General features: G+C 33.7%; 3 protein-coding genes across 5 annotated transcripts; 2 read left to right on the forward strand and 1 right to left on the reverse strand.

Annotated features, from left to right (window-relative positions):
• The first annotated feature begins 143 nt into the window (after nucleotides 1-143).
• Nucleotides 144-8,669, forward strand: LOC143445904 (SH3 domain-binding protein 5-like). Of its 2 annotated transcripts, XM_076945294.1 has the most exons (9): nucleotides 144-335; nucleotides 1,877-2,046; nucleotides 2,182-2,361; nucleotides 3,051-3,209; nucleotides 3,955-4,128; nucleotides 4,389-4,517; nucleotides 4,683-4,844; nucleotides 5,746-5,919; nucleotides 6,065-8,669. In XM_076945294.1, exons 1-9 carry the CDS (start codon nucleotides 218-220, stop codon nucleotides 6,443-6,445), a joined length of 1,647 nt encoding a protein of 548 aa, XP_076801409.1. In that variant the 5' UTR covers nucleotides 144-217; the 3' UTR covers nucleotides 6,446-8,669. The 2 variants fall into 2 exon arrangements, with proteins under 2 accessions (XP_076801409.1, XP_076801411.1); XM_076945296.1 differs by lacking the exon at nucleotides 3,051-3,209.
• A 773-nt stretch (nucleotides 8,670-9,442) lies between these two features.
• LOC143445905 (zinc finger HIT domain-containing protein 3-like) lies at nucleotides 9,443-11,052 on the reverse strand. Of its 2 annotated transcripts, none has more exons than XM_076945298.1 (2): nucleotides 10,952-11,052; nucleotides 9,443-10,344 (listed from the first exon to the last, which is right to left on the reverse strand). In XM_076945298.1, the coding sequence occupies exon 2, from the start codon at nucleotides 10,318-10,320 to the stop codon at nucleotides 9,913-9,915; it is 408 nt and encodes a 135-aa protein (XP_076801413.1). In that variant the 5' UTR covers nucleotides 10,321-10,344; nucleotides 10,952-11,052; the 3' UTR covers nucleotides 9,443-9,912. The 2 variants fall into 2 exon arrangements, with proteins under 2 accessions (XP_076801413.1, XP_076801412.1); XM_076945297.1 differs by lacking the exon at nucleotides 10,952-11,052 and adding an exon at nucleotides 10,418-10,911.
• Nucleotides 11,053-11,391: 339 nt separating this feature from the next.
• On the forward strand, nucleotides 11,392-14,132 carry LOC143446351 (small ribosomal subunit protein uS17m-like). The gene is made up of 3 exons (XM_076945946.1): nucleotides 11,392-11,609; nucleotides 12,834-13,021; nucleotides 13,887-14,132. Exons 1-3 carry the CDS (start codon nucleotides 11,490-11,492, stop codon nucleotides 14,008-14,010), a joined length of 432 nt encoding a protein of 143 aa, XP_076802061.1. The 5' UTR covers nucleotides 11,392-11,489; the 3' UTR covers nucleotides 14,011-14,132.
• The last annotated feature ends 19 nt before the right edge of the window (nucleotides 14,133-14,151 follow it).

The raw sequence follows: 14,151 nt of genomic DNA on the forward strand, positions 1-14,151 counted from the left end.
CTGTTTAAGAGAAATTGGATTGGATTCAATTTCTCATAAATTAGTGGACTTAATGTATATTCAGTATACTGTATATGTATGGTATGATTTATGAAATTATGACCAAGTACTAGAAGCTTTATGCATATAAAGATCAGAATTTTTTTGGGTATAGCAATGCAAGATAGGTTCCTTTTTGAAATGGAATAGGCTAATTTAAAGAAGTATAAAGTTTGGTATGGATGAAGAACCTTCACTGGTTTGGGGACAATCTTCTCAGCCCCCTCCCATGCCAAGAGCAGTTGAACATGAGGAAGGTGACTCCATCCCAGGAGATGCAGAAGAATTCTTTAAAAGTATATTAACTATATATTATTTGTAATTTATACAGTTTTTATCTGTGATAATATGTTTACTATAATGTTGGGTATGGTAGCCGAGTGGTTAGAGCGCTGGGCTAACAATGATTAGACCCGTTTTCTGTGTTTGAAACCCAGTGGCGCTACCCTTGTAAGGCCTTTGGATAGGGTGTTAACAGTTTGCTTCTGTTCAGTGGACCTGGTAAACAGTTCTAAATTTGGGCAATTTGGTACAAAAAATTGTAAAATGTGTAACAATCAGAATTTTGAGTTGTACAAAGACTTTCCTCAGTTCAAGGACAAAGATGGCCATACCATATAGGTGTATAATTTAAAAATGGTCTGTAGCTCTGTTTTTTTAATAATTTTATGCAATACACAAGATGTAACAAATTTTTTGCCATAAATTATATGTCATATATATATATATTCTATGTTCATACTGCAAATTTGCATATATCAATACTATGCCTTGAACTGTATGCAGCGCAAACAAGCTTAAATGCCTATTGATCCCATAAAACAACACATGGTAATGCAACTTCTTCCTGCTTCTGCATTTTACTTAATAAATTAGGCACATGCTGACTTCATCAACGGCACACATGCATCTACTTTGCTGCGGCTTAATGAGATACTTGCAGCTAGTAATAATAAAATCAAATATTTTGACCAATTACACTGTCAAGTAATATCAAGAAGAGGACAGATAGCAGCTGATGTTCGTAAATGGAACAGGTTCTAACAGACATTCCACTTTCTTAAATGGTGAAATCTCTGATTATAGTTGTAGCAATTGTAGTACAAACATAACATTAAATTGAGCTAACAGAATAATATCAACAGCATAGTCTGTCATCCTGTGATATTTTTTGCAAGATTGAGTAGGTCATGTTGCATTGTTTAGGATGTTAGGGTATTGAAGCATACACGTTTTAGATGTGAAACTCACTTACAAGTTTCTTTTTTCTGATCACAAATTATAATACAACAATAGAAGTGTTTAAATCAACCAATTAATCTCATTTACTTATAGATAGATTAATTTGTTAAATTTACATGTAATATGTATCAGAATGTTCCAGGTTATTTCAAAACGTTAAAACGTACCTTTTTAAATTGAAACAAGTGTCAGGTCTACAGTACTTGGTGTATTTACACCACATGTCTTCCTTACATATTTACACCACATGTCTGTTCAGTACATAACAAAAGTGAGGTTGCATTTAGAATTTTAATTTTCTAGCCCCATTTTAGGCAAGGAACAAATTGCTAGCTTACCTTACCAGCTTAAAGAGAGGGCAAAGGATCTTTTTACAAGACCTTTGTTGTAAAAGTTGATCATGTTTTTATGTCTGGGTTTAACTTTATAATGATTAATCCTACCAACTGATTTCTGCATTCTAAGATCAATGATTTAATTTTAGAAGCTCTATTGTAGCAGTTGTTCTTTGTTGTAATGACATTATTAGGATATTGGGTTTTGTCGCACCTTGGTAATACTTATAAATAAAAAACTAAATCTTTAATGATTTAAGATATACACGGCGTTTCTGTGGAAGAACTTGAAGTGGAATTAAGAAGGAAGGAAAAGGAGTTGTACTTGTGTTCCCGATTGGGATTATTTCTTGCTCAAGAAGTTGATGAACTTGTTTCTCAACGACGAGGAATGGTTTCTGATCACACAAGAGTTCTTCTTGAACTACAGGTAATCACGAAATAAACTGTTAAAATTGGTTAGAGGTAAGTTCTCTTCAAGAAATATGCTTACAAACACATCAATCATCATTATATATTTTCTACAATTGATGATACATAATTTTGATCCACTGTTTATCATAAGGAATACCGAGATTCTAGGAGAAGTTACCTTGATCTAAGTGATGGAGCATCAGAGCATGTTAATTCTGCTGTCCCAAGCCGGAATCCCTCTTTTACGCTGAGTCCATCATCCGATATTCAACGTCAACATTCTGGAGAAAAAAGCACGGGTCATAGCAGGATGTCGTCATTGCATTCTCAGGTAGAGGTTTTAGTCATTTCATTACTGTGTTAAACATTTTAGAGTGTTCAGTTTGTACATCCTAAATTTTCTTTAGAGTGTGCAAGTAAGAATTTAACACTTGCAACATGTAATCAATTTAACACTGTATTTTTAGTATTCTTCATTTCACTTAAATGGGTTAGTTAATCAAAAGATGTCAGGGTTAAATAAACCCAATACAGATTAGCTTATATAGTGTATATATGAACATTTATTTGAAGTGCTGTATGATACATTGCATACTTTGGTTAATAGGTATATCTGTTATAACGGATGGCACTGTTTTTTAATTTAGTCATTAATTGGAAGTAAAATAACGCATACTAGAAAAAAAATAGCATTTATTCGTAGGTCCAGAATGGATTACTCACCAGATTAATAGTGTAAAGAGTATAAAACAGTAACACAGTAAAGATATGGCATATTATGGTAATAGTGATGTATTTGCTATTTCAGTACTTTCTAATGAGATTATCTCAACATATACAACATATGCTTAGTGTAGAGTAGAAGGAATTGATTAATATCCACTAGCTTCAATACTTGTATAATTTCTTGTTTGCTTTGATGCAAAATTTGGTATGAAGGTTGGCTTAGAGCTGACTTTTGTGTTTGTGGATAAGAATCTTATCGATGAAGCAACCCTTTTTCTTACAACACATACACAGGTTTTTAAATTCGATGAATCGATTGTTTCCTCCTCTTATTCCGCATATCAAAATCGAGTTGATCATAAAAGGTGGTTGTTTGCCAGTAAGAAACTGGCACATTTGAATCCATTTAGAAAAGCATTTTCCGAGTCAGATTATGACTTACATAAAAACACGGTGTGTATGCTTTGCCTGAATTCAATTTTGTAAATATGTGTTTGAAGCCTGTTGACTCTTTTCATTTCAACGTGCTCTGTGTACTGTATTGACAGCTTTATTGTGTCATTGATTACATTTCAATCAATATAATAGATCAGTTGTACCGTATGCATAATGTGTTTTGAGTGTGCATGCCAATACAACAACTCTTGAGCTGTTAAACTAGTTAAGGTTGTTTGCACATTTATGTTACAATTACTATTTGTGTATATATCATACTGTACATGTGGCTTGCTTAAGTTGCAGCTAAACGGGTTTGTGCAAATAGCTGCTTAATGCCGCCAAATTTAACCTGTTGCCTTAGGCTACTATTATCTGATGCGTGCTCAACAAATGGCAACTGATTGGTTTTAACCACAACGACATTCACAAACGCCAAGAATTTTTATTTTATTACTCAGTTATTTGAACTGATTTCCTTTTAAATCTTTACTATTGGCAATCTTTATTTAGAACTTCCAACAGCTTGTTACTGCAATTGCATTTTTGTCTTATGTTTGTTTTGTGGTATGCAGTATAGCAAAAATGATATATATGATACTTCTGTTGCTTTGCTTAGATGCTTACCATGTTTAATGACTGTCATAATGTTAAGGCTGTTAAAGTAACGCCCATTTTTAATACATTTAATGTAATGATCCATCTGAACATTCACTTTGTTTTGTTAAATATTAAAACTTATTCCACCGCTGGTTTGTTGTAGGTCAGTGATGTGGACCATCCTGTTCTTCATCGGACAGTATCAATTGAAAGCCTTGATTTAGTGAGTAACGCAGAGTCCACCATTACAACCACGTCAACACGGGAACTGCATTGTGACCTTGACCTCGTTCAACGGTCACATGACAAAATTACAAAATTAGAAGTTCATCTTGATGTAAGAATTCTGTTGTTGTAAACTTTTTAATAAACTATAAGAATAGCTGAGTGTTTGTGCTTAGAAAATTTAATGATTTGGTGGTGGTGGTGAACATGATTTTAGATATCATTGTGTTTTTCAAGTCAACTTTGAATTGATTTCTCACCTTTAATCTTACTGTAGTACATATTACAACTTGCATATATATTTATTTTTTGCTTACATATATGCAAGTATATCCAAGCAACTTACATAAGTAATAACTTTATCTAATACAGAAAACACGCGCCAAGTACAGATCACTGATGACCCATTACGCACACAAACTAAAGGAAATGTCAAGAGAGCTCGGCTCTTGTGTCAACAAAGCACGTCCTTACTTTGATGCTGTTAAGAAAGCAAAGAAAGTAAGTGTATAGTTAACAATTTTTTGAAGCATTAATGCCAATTCCAAAACTTTACTGATAAGTGTAAATGGAATCATTTATAAGATGATGTTATAAAATGTCCTTTACAACAATTGAGCAAAATGTTTACCAGTTCATTACATAAGGCATTCAAATTCTTTTTAGTGTCAGCATGAAACACAGCAAGCAGCAATGGAGTACAAGAGAGCAGTAAATCTTCAGAAGGCGGCACGAGATATGGTAAAAGTTGCAGAAGATCGAGTTCTTGCTGCAGAAGATAAACTCGATCCAACATGGCAAGAAATGCTAAACCAGGCTAACATGAAGGTGGGCTGATTATAGTGGATAATGACCTTATGTAAAGGTGTGCCACAATCATTTAGCTATATGAAGCTACTTTTGTAATAATTATCAAGTAGTTATACTGCATTCGTTTTCTAAATTTAAAAAAATAGTACACACCCATGACGTAAGGTAGTATTGTATATGTGCTGTGCAGTTGTGAAACTGCTGTGTGATATTTATTAGTTCTATGTTTAATATAGAACTGGTCAACAGCTCCTTTGTGTTTGTACTGTATGGTGTTTAACTTCTTGCCAGTATAAGTTTTCATGTATCATGTAATATGTATGACGTTTAATGTATTTAACAGAACACTGTCTGAAAACATTTATGAGCAATAAAACTAACAACTTAAAATAGAGTGTCGTGGTATCATGGAATCTGCAAAATTCCACTTAACAACCGCATGAAAAAGCCTTATCAAGCTTTTGCTATATGTCTGCTTAATTGTTCTGATACTTACATACTGTTATTTAAATGGTCAAGTTAGATGACCTTACATCAATGCTGTTATGCTAGATAGATTTATATGTTACAATGGCCTAAACGAGTAAACGTAATGTCACATAATTAATTTCCTTTCCTGTTAAATGTTTGTTTTGTTTAACATACTGTATTACGTAGAGTGCGCATATCGTACGTGGTTTCATAACGTTATATGTTTGTGTGATTATGACAATGACAACCATGGATTAATATTATGTTTTTGAAATGAACGTATTTACTATTCAGTCTATCTTTATTCATGGCAAGACCAACTGACCATAATTATCACATTGTGACTTAAACGCTATTCTTGGAAATTATGTCATGCTCTTACATTTGTACAGTTTGATTTATGTGGTAAAAACCAGTAATTACTGTTACCACATCTGATCATATTCAGGTAAATGAAGCCTCACAAGAGAAAAATCGAGTACACAGAGTACATCAAAAAGCAACAAAAAAGTTCCAGGTTGCTGAAGAGAAGAAGATTGACTTGCAAATGAAGTTGCAGCGGAATATCATCAAGTCGAAGCCCTATTTTGAGATTCAAAGAGAATTTCAAGATAAACTGGAGGTTATTTCTGCAAAACATCTAACAAAGTGTATCATATATTTGTTTTAAACCACGTCATAGCTATAAATTATTGTTATTAATTTCATAGATTATTTGGGAACCACTTATGGTGTTCAATAATTTGTTTTGTTTTGCAAAAATTTAGTCAACCACCAAAAAGCTGAATCTATTTGAGTTGAAGCTGATGGAAGCAAGACAGACATACAGCTTAAACCTTGCTAAGTTACGAAGATCAGGCACTGATGATAAGACATCCAGTGCAATGAAGTCGCTCTCGGAACGTGGGTCTGGTGTGGGAGCAGAAAACCCACTTGGTCTACCCAAACCAGCTTTAGATTTCCTTGAGCGTGAAATAGCTGATTCACCCGATGGTGCTTCAAAAACTAACAGTGAAGACTTAATGGGTGATATTTTTGCAAGGACAAAGCTAGAATATAATCCATATGATCTGCTATACCTAACTGATTTAGGTTCTGATTCTGCAAGTAACTTCAGTGATGATGGGGATTACATCCAGGATTTTTAACATTTGGTTGCAATGGAACTACAGTAGTCGCCATTTATCAGGTCCATCTCTGTTCCAGGAGAAATAGATCCTATAAGCGGCGGATCCAGTAAACAGCGGATGTACTTTATGTCTCCATATGACTCAAACAAGCTCAGTCTGAACGTCGAAATAAGAAAGAACACAAAAATAACACATATATCACTCAAAATAATCTTTTACGGTTCTTCAAGTCTCACTGGATATTCAACGCATGTTTTCAAAGCATAGTCACGAAAACTACAGTGTCTATTACATCGCAAGGCTCACTTCTCAGAGCCGACAAGGTGAAAAGCGATGTTACAACAGCTGGGGGAAAGCATTCTACTAGATTTTTTACTACATTTTAGCATTTTGCTACATGACCAGACGTTAGGAGTGGATCCACTTAGCGAAGTATTTTGCACTATGTTAGCATGTAGAAATTCCGTTCAACAAGATTTGGCTCCAATAAGCGGCGACTATTGTATCACAGTAAAGTCATTGTGGAATATGAGGTGCTTTTGCATTGTTACCATTCCGCTTTGCCTGAGATAACTTGTGTTGAAGGTGTTAATAGTTATAGCACTTAAAAGAAAAGTGTAGCAGCAGTTAAGTTTTATGATATGCCAGACTGTTGAGGCCTGTAGTTGCCACTGTATTTTTATTATAGTGAAAATAGATTGCATGTTATTATTATTCAACCTGAAATGAATACATTTATTGCAGCGTTTTTTCATAGTGACTTATTAATGCATACAAGTATTACAGCATTTAAACTTTTTGCCTAATGTAAAATATTTTTTTAAAATTTTTGTGTTTTAACAAACTAGTTAGTGCAAACTGAAAATGTGAATCTTGGATTGGTTTCACACCTAGTACTACTAGATCAGTGGTTCTCAACCTTCTGATCTTGGCGGACCCCTTTTGCTGCTGTCAAAGCAGTGGCGGACCCCTGAAGTTTAAGCAAACTAAGGGTTCTGAGACTGCACTTAAATGTTTCTTTGCTTAGTTTTACTTAAAAGTCTTGGTGCACAACTGCGCTATTCATTCAAAATAACATCAAACTATGCGGATATTTTTACTTGAAATCACTATCCAGCTGTCTTCTCGTATAATCCGCAATCTAGTGCATCACAATAGGCCTTCCCTGCGGGTGATAAATCTCAATAAGCTTTTGTATTGTCCCATCACAATAGGCAATTAAGCAAATGTTCAAACCTATTTCAAAAAGCAATGATAAACAGCAAAAAATTTTTAAAAACTCGTACTTTATGTTGCAAATTTCGAAGTTCTCACGGACCAACTGAAAACGTTTCGCGGACCCCCAGGGGTCCGCGGACCACCGGTTGAGAACCACTGTACTAGATTGAATAAACTATAATGTAGTTGTGTATGTTATAATTATGACGCTTACTGGCAGCTCCAATCTCATTTTTGCCACTTTTTCCAGTATTAATCTCCATTTCTTCCACATCTTTTCATTTTGTGTTTTATGTTTATTCAATTCATCATATCTGCTTAATCGTTCAACTTTTTCAATCAAGCTTTGTGAAGTCTTTTTGCCACCTCTTGCTTTAATTTAATGTCTTCCTGTGAAACAAGGTTGGTGGCTTCACAACCATGTTTTCTACAGAGTGTGAAAAAATTACAGTTAACACTTTCTTTAATACCAGTTAGCACAACTAGGTGGTGAAATAGTAAACTCAAATAGTGGTAAAATATAAACCAAAACAAGTGAAATATTCATGCATAAGTAATACACTTAGTTTAAGCCCCTGTATTTTACCTAATTCTATTTACATTGTTTTCAGTTTATTTATCTTCATCCTGCAAATCAACAATTAACGTTAATTTATTCATTGCATGGTGATCTTGTGCCTTCCAGTGCTTATCTTGCCAGAAAGTTTGCTTCACAAGCTTGAACGAAACAACTTAACCCAAACGAATAACACAGTGCATACATGCAGTCCTATTCTTTCTATCCTATCTTGCACACAGTGTGTTGTATTGTTCTTAATTGCTTTTATTGCAATGCAAGATTCACAGCTTTTATTCACTTGTTACATCATTTATTATGGGGTTTTAGTCTTGTTTCAAGCTTTTTGTTGCCTAATTTTGCACTTGCAGTTGGTGGGCAGTACTCCTTTCAACTCTTGATCTATCACATATATTACAACATAGTACTGTATTGCAGTTTTACATAATATAACGTGTGATTATCTGAGTGCAATTGTGATTATTTTAGAGCAGTTGCAAGTTTTACATTTTAAGTGGTGTTAGAAATGAGTAGAAGACAAGTTAGAAACTTGTTTTTAAGGTGTTTTCAAATTAAAAATGTTTGCAAAGTTGTATGAGGTTCAGCAGTTACCTTTTACCTTGTAATTGATGCAAGTTTTAAAATGAAAACCATTTTTATTAGTGGTTTGAAACTTTATGTCTAAATCGCTTGGATGTTGAAGGTATAAGATTTTAGCATCAGTTTTTTACAGTTCTGGAACTTTATCCTCTAGAGCAGGGGTTCCCAACTGGGGGTACGAAGATCCTTGGGTCACAAATTATGATTTTTGTATGAAATACCGGTTTAACGTTTAATTGAGCTATAAAAGCAACTTAATTTAGCAATATATATATGAAAAATTCCATCAGAATTTTTTTGGGGGTACGAAGAATGCTCTGACCTGACAAAGGGGTACGAGCAGCAAAAAAGGTTGGGAACCCCTGCTGAGTCTAGACTAAACTAAAGTCTTTCAAAAACATCTCTGTCATTTTCGGCTATTTAGAAACTTCAGGAAAGAAAATGAATGTACAATACCATGTTGTAAATAAAATTGTAAAGTTATAAATTTACGTTTTTTGCAAAGTTTACTGAATTTTGTGATCAAAGTAGTGGCATTTAGTAGTAAACATTTGTATGTTTTATGCAGTGCTAGAAAGTTAGCCTAGCTTTAGTTGATGGCTAATTTTCATAATCATTTAACTATCAAACCACACAGTCACTACACCTTAATTATTTTTATTAATCGTTGCCAACAAAGTATGTTATGCTAGACTTAGGTTTCTAGTGGAAATGTAACGATCAAGCATTGAACCGGTAATCAAAGCTGCGTGTTTCTGTGAATCCATTGATTCAAAAATTCTTTCCTACCTACAATTTTAGGGCAAACCTAAAACTTTTTTGTTATTGAGCACTTTAGGTACTAAGCAGATATTAGTCAAATAGATTTTTCCAGCCCCGGTTTTACACACAATTCTTGAAAGAAAGGTCATACATTTGTGGTAAATAGAACATGATACAAAGCAACTTTATTATGCATTTATATAGTAACATGTCTGTTCATATTTCAACAAACATGTTACTTAGACGCATAAATCCCAGTACTATTCAAGATTACATTGTTCTTTGTAAAATGGAATGGATAACTGATGCTACGCCTCCAACATTTGCACAAAAATTAAAATAGGAAACACTACGATGCATTCTCAGCAATTGGCCGGACTATTCCCAAACAAGTATCAGCAAATTCAATGAAAATCGGCTCTTGCATGTACTTCTCCATCATAAGCTTCTTGTCTGTGGAACTATCCACAGACTTTAACAATTGTTTTAAATGAGGATTTCTCAAAAGTTCTTGTAAATTATCTGATTCTGATAGAAGTTGCAGAGTTGCTCCATCAAGTCTTTCATAATCATCAATACCTTCTAATTTTTCTGGGGAAATTGGTGGTGATGTCTTTGGCAAAACTTGTTTAGGTTGACATTGATTAGATTTATGTTGCTTGTAGCAGTTCACTGAGCAATACAAAGTCCGACATGTAGGGCATTTGTACTTGTGTTGTGCTTCCTTGCACACTTCACATGTAATATCTGGTATCATGGTATATGCGCAGAAGTAAAATTCCTGCAAAAGGTCACAGGTTTATAAAATTAACCTCTGATACCTACAAAAACGTTTCATAATAAATAGTACGTACTTTTAGAAAATACATATGTCCTCTACATTAAAAAGTCCACAAAACCTACCAACCTAACTAGACCAGAATAAATTTGAATTTATAGTACTGAATTACAATAATTAACATTTGTATTATGACACTTTTTTGAAAAAATATATTAATCGGTTCTTCAAAATTCCAAGAATATGACTAATCAAAATGTGAGCTACGGTAACTAAGAAAACAAGAAATATAAGCTAGGCTGCAAAACTTGTTCACTCGTCTAGTCTTCCAATATATGTTAAATTAAATCCACCATAGCTCAATGGCAACAAAACGCGAAAAAAGTGACTGTTTCACCGTAGTTAGGTCATGCAACTTGCCTAACAACTTGTTAACGATATTCCGTTAGATTGGAAAAGAATGGGTATGAAAAAAGGTTGTTTTAGCTAAACTTAGTTTTGAATTAAAGTTAGATTTATATAGGCTAGATTGTATGGTAGGTTTAGCTTACTACGTTATAAGATTGAAGTTAGGCACACAAAAACCTGTAAAAAATAACTTCGAACGTACGTGAACGATTTTCGTAGGAAATCGTGATATGTGATACGATACGATACCTGCATAGAGCCATAGACTATTTTGGCTTAGCAAGCTGTAACAGCATTGCAACAATAATTATAATGATTACAGCAAAAGGAAAAAGATGGAAAGAATATGGCATGTTTGGGGGAATTACCGAGATAGATCTTGGAAAACAATTTCCTAAAACTATAACGAACATGGCTTGTGCTGTACATATACAGCATAATTAACCGTGATAAGTAAAAGTTTATGTTACAAATACAAACTAAAATGAAATTTAAAACCTCACTTGCAATAATATTATAGCGGAAATTGGATTTATAAACTTTATTACGACATCTTTCCTGTGGTAAGGTTGTCAGGAGACACTTACAGCTTTATGAATTATCATCAGACGCAAACAAATTAGAGTAAAATAAGAGATTATACAACATGGCAATGCACCACAAAAGTCGATTTATTCTATGTTTTCTTTAGAATATAAAGATATAATAAGGGAAAACGGTTTTATACTATTTTTGGCATAATGGAACGACACCTTTTCACAAGTTTGCGTATGGCAATCGGTAAAGTGACAGCAACGGAGGTGTCTGAAAGGGCACGTGTACTGGTGCAACTAAATAGATTTAATAAGCATCTTGGAATGGTGAGTGACAATATTCTGAATTTTATTTTTTGTGATTTGTTAAATGTTGTCATTGTTTCATTGGAAGAAGTATCCTCTTGGTTCTTTGTTTAAAACTACCTAACTTTTTATTACAACATCTAGTAACCTAAACTTATAATTTAATCTGAATCAACTTTAATTTAATCCCAGATTACTAAAGATATCTTACTACATTTATACTTTCTTCTAAGCTAACTGTATTTATAACAACAGGTTGCTTTACCAACTTATGGTGAAACAGTCACTTTTTTATTAAAAATTGAGAAACAGGAATGAATGAGAATTAAAACAGTTATATTCCTTATACAATTTTGGGAATAGTACCCAAGTGACAGATAACATCACAATTTGAACAGCTGGGATCTAGTATACAAAGGCATCCTGTGGTTATGTACTTGTATACTATACCCAAATTTTCATGCATTATAGTTTGTTTTCAATAATATACATTGGCTGTCATGTATTAGAAACTTGCATTACTTGTTTAGCAAAAGACTTTTTAATGCTGCCTAAAAATAGTTAAGATTATGCTAAATCAGTGTGTATAAATTAATATGGTGAGCAACAGTGTTAAAAACTTTGGTACTATTAATAAATTTTTCAAGTGGATAGCGTAGTTAGGTTAAGTCATACTATCTTCTATTTTTAATTGCAGTTTAAAAATTTTGCTTCACACGTAGAACAAGGTGCAAAGTGATTTCAAGTTTTAGAGAAGTTTGAAATATAGAAAAATACAACAGTATTACAGTATTCCAAATATATATGTGAGAAATTATATACCATTTCTGTACAAGATAGTATGTGTTTATGCTGGTGATTCAGTGGTGTAGCAATACAATGTCTCACTTGTAATTATGCAATCTGGAAATGATACTAGGTGTGTCATTGTAATGTGCTTAGCAAAGCTTGCTGCTGTTTACTGGCCCTAGTAAGATCAACAATGAAGAACAATCTCCTATGCCATATTTATTACTTACTTTGTGTTATGGATTCATATTGTGATCCTTAAAATTTTAGTTGTTAGCTTGCCAAAACTTTTGTTTTAAACAATTTATTTAAAACACATTATGTTGATGGTTCATTTAATTCTTCAATTCTTTATTAAGTTGTATTGTTGATGGTTGTCATCAGTCATAAGTGGTTAATAAATAATAAACTGCTAACAAATTTTGTTATTCAAATTCACCCTTAACTGTCTCGCAGTATTTTCCGGAGAATGAACCGGTTACCAGCTATAATCCAGACAATCAGGCAAAGGTCGGTGACGTTGTTTTGATCAAAAAGATGCCAGAAACTCGATGTAACATGGAGACCCATCAAGTAGAAGAAGTCATTTATTCTTTTGGTTTTATTGTTGATCCGATGACTGGTCTGAGGGTGAAGGGTGATGAGTGAGTAAATATCTTTAGCTGTAACATACAGTTTAGATGTAGCATTGCTTGTAACATTTTTTGCTTCTGTAGTGAAAAGATAGGTGATGTTGTTTTGTTAAATGGCAAAACTGCATTGTGAATATAACTATAGCCATTGGATTTTGTCGAACTTTTCTCTAAATCAAATTTCGTCAAACTTAACTTAACTCACAATTAATCCTACCATAGTTACCGGTATTTATTTTATTATCTATTATTATTATGTGATTTTACTTTATTCATTTCATCAAACATACATAACTCTAATATCTTTATATCAGACATGTATATCCTGCATAATTGTTTTAATGCGATGAACCTAACACCAGCATTAGGGTTCGGTTGTACATTTACCAAGTTTTTGTTTACATATCAATATTAGCATTCCGCATGGTGGCGCCATGTCATTGCGTTTTTAAGTCAGTCTATATGTACTTGTGGGCAAGTAACACGCTTTACGCAAAAGAAGTCATATCTAAACTTACTCTACTTCGAACCTTGATTAACCTTACTTTCTACACTACATCTAAATATTTGAATTGTAGTCACTCAAGCGTGACAAACGGCCGCCACTAAACTGCCCGACATTATTTATTATTACTCCCTATCCTTACGGTCCTACTGCCTCATGTTTAAAGCGACGCTGATAGCACACAAAAGTGCATTATACGTGCAATAGGCCGAAAGATCGCGATTTGAAGTTTCCAATATCTCTCCTATGACTGTGAAGTGAGCTGTAAAACACTGACTACATTGATTGAAATATTGATATCAAATGTTGTGGAACGACGTGCAGACACAAGAGGATACTCCCTATAAGCCTAAAGTCACATGTTACTTTTAGATACTTGACGGAGCCGGTGGTCGATGAAGAAACGCGAAAAGCGATGAGTGACGCTATCAGGTCTCGAGAAATTGTTCCGAAATACAGCTTTGAGATTGATAGTAAAGACAAATTAATGATCTAAATTGCTATTTTGTGTTTTGTCTGCGAAGTGTTGCGTTTTTGTATATTGTTGACTTTGTGTACCTTGTCTTACTCAACATTCATATTTGCTTTCAGTGGTATAATAAAAAGGCGTGAATTCCATTTAAATCGATATATTTTG

Source organism: Clavelina lepadiformis, chromosome 2 (assembly GCF_947623445.1).
Source record: "Clavelina lepadiformis chromosome 2, kaClaLepa1.1, whole genome shotgun sequence".
Lineage (NCBI taxonomy): Eukaryota > Metazoa > Chordata > Ascidiacea > Aplousobranchia > Clavelinidae > Clavelina > Clavelina lepadiformis.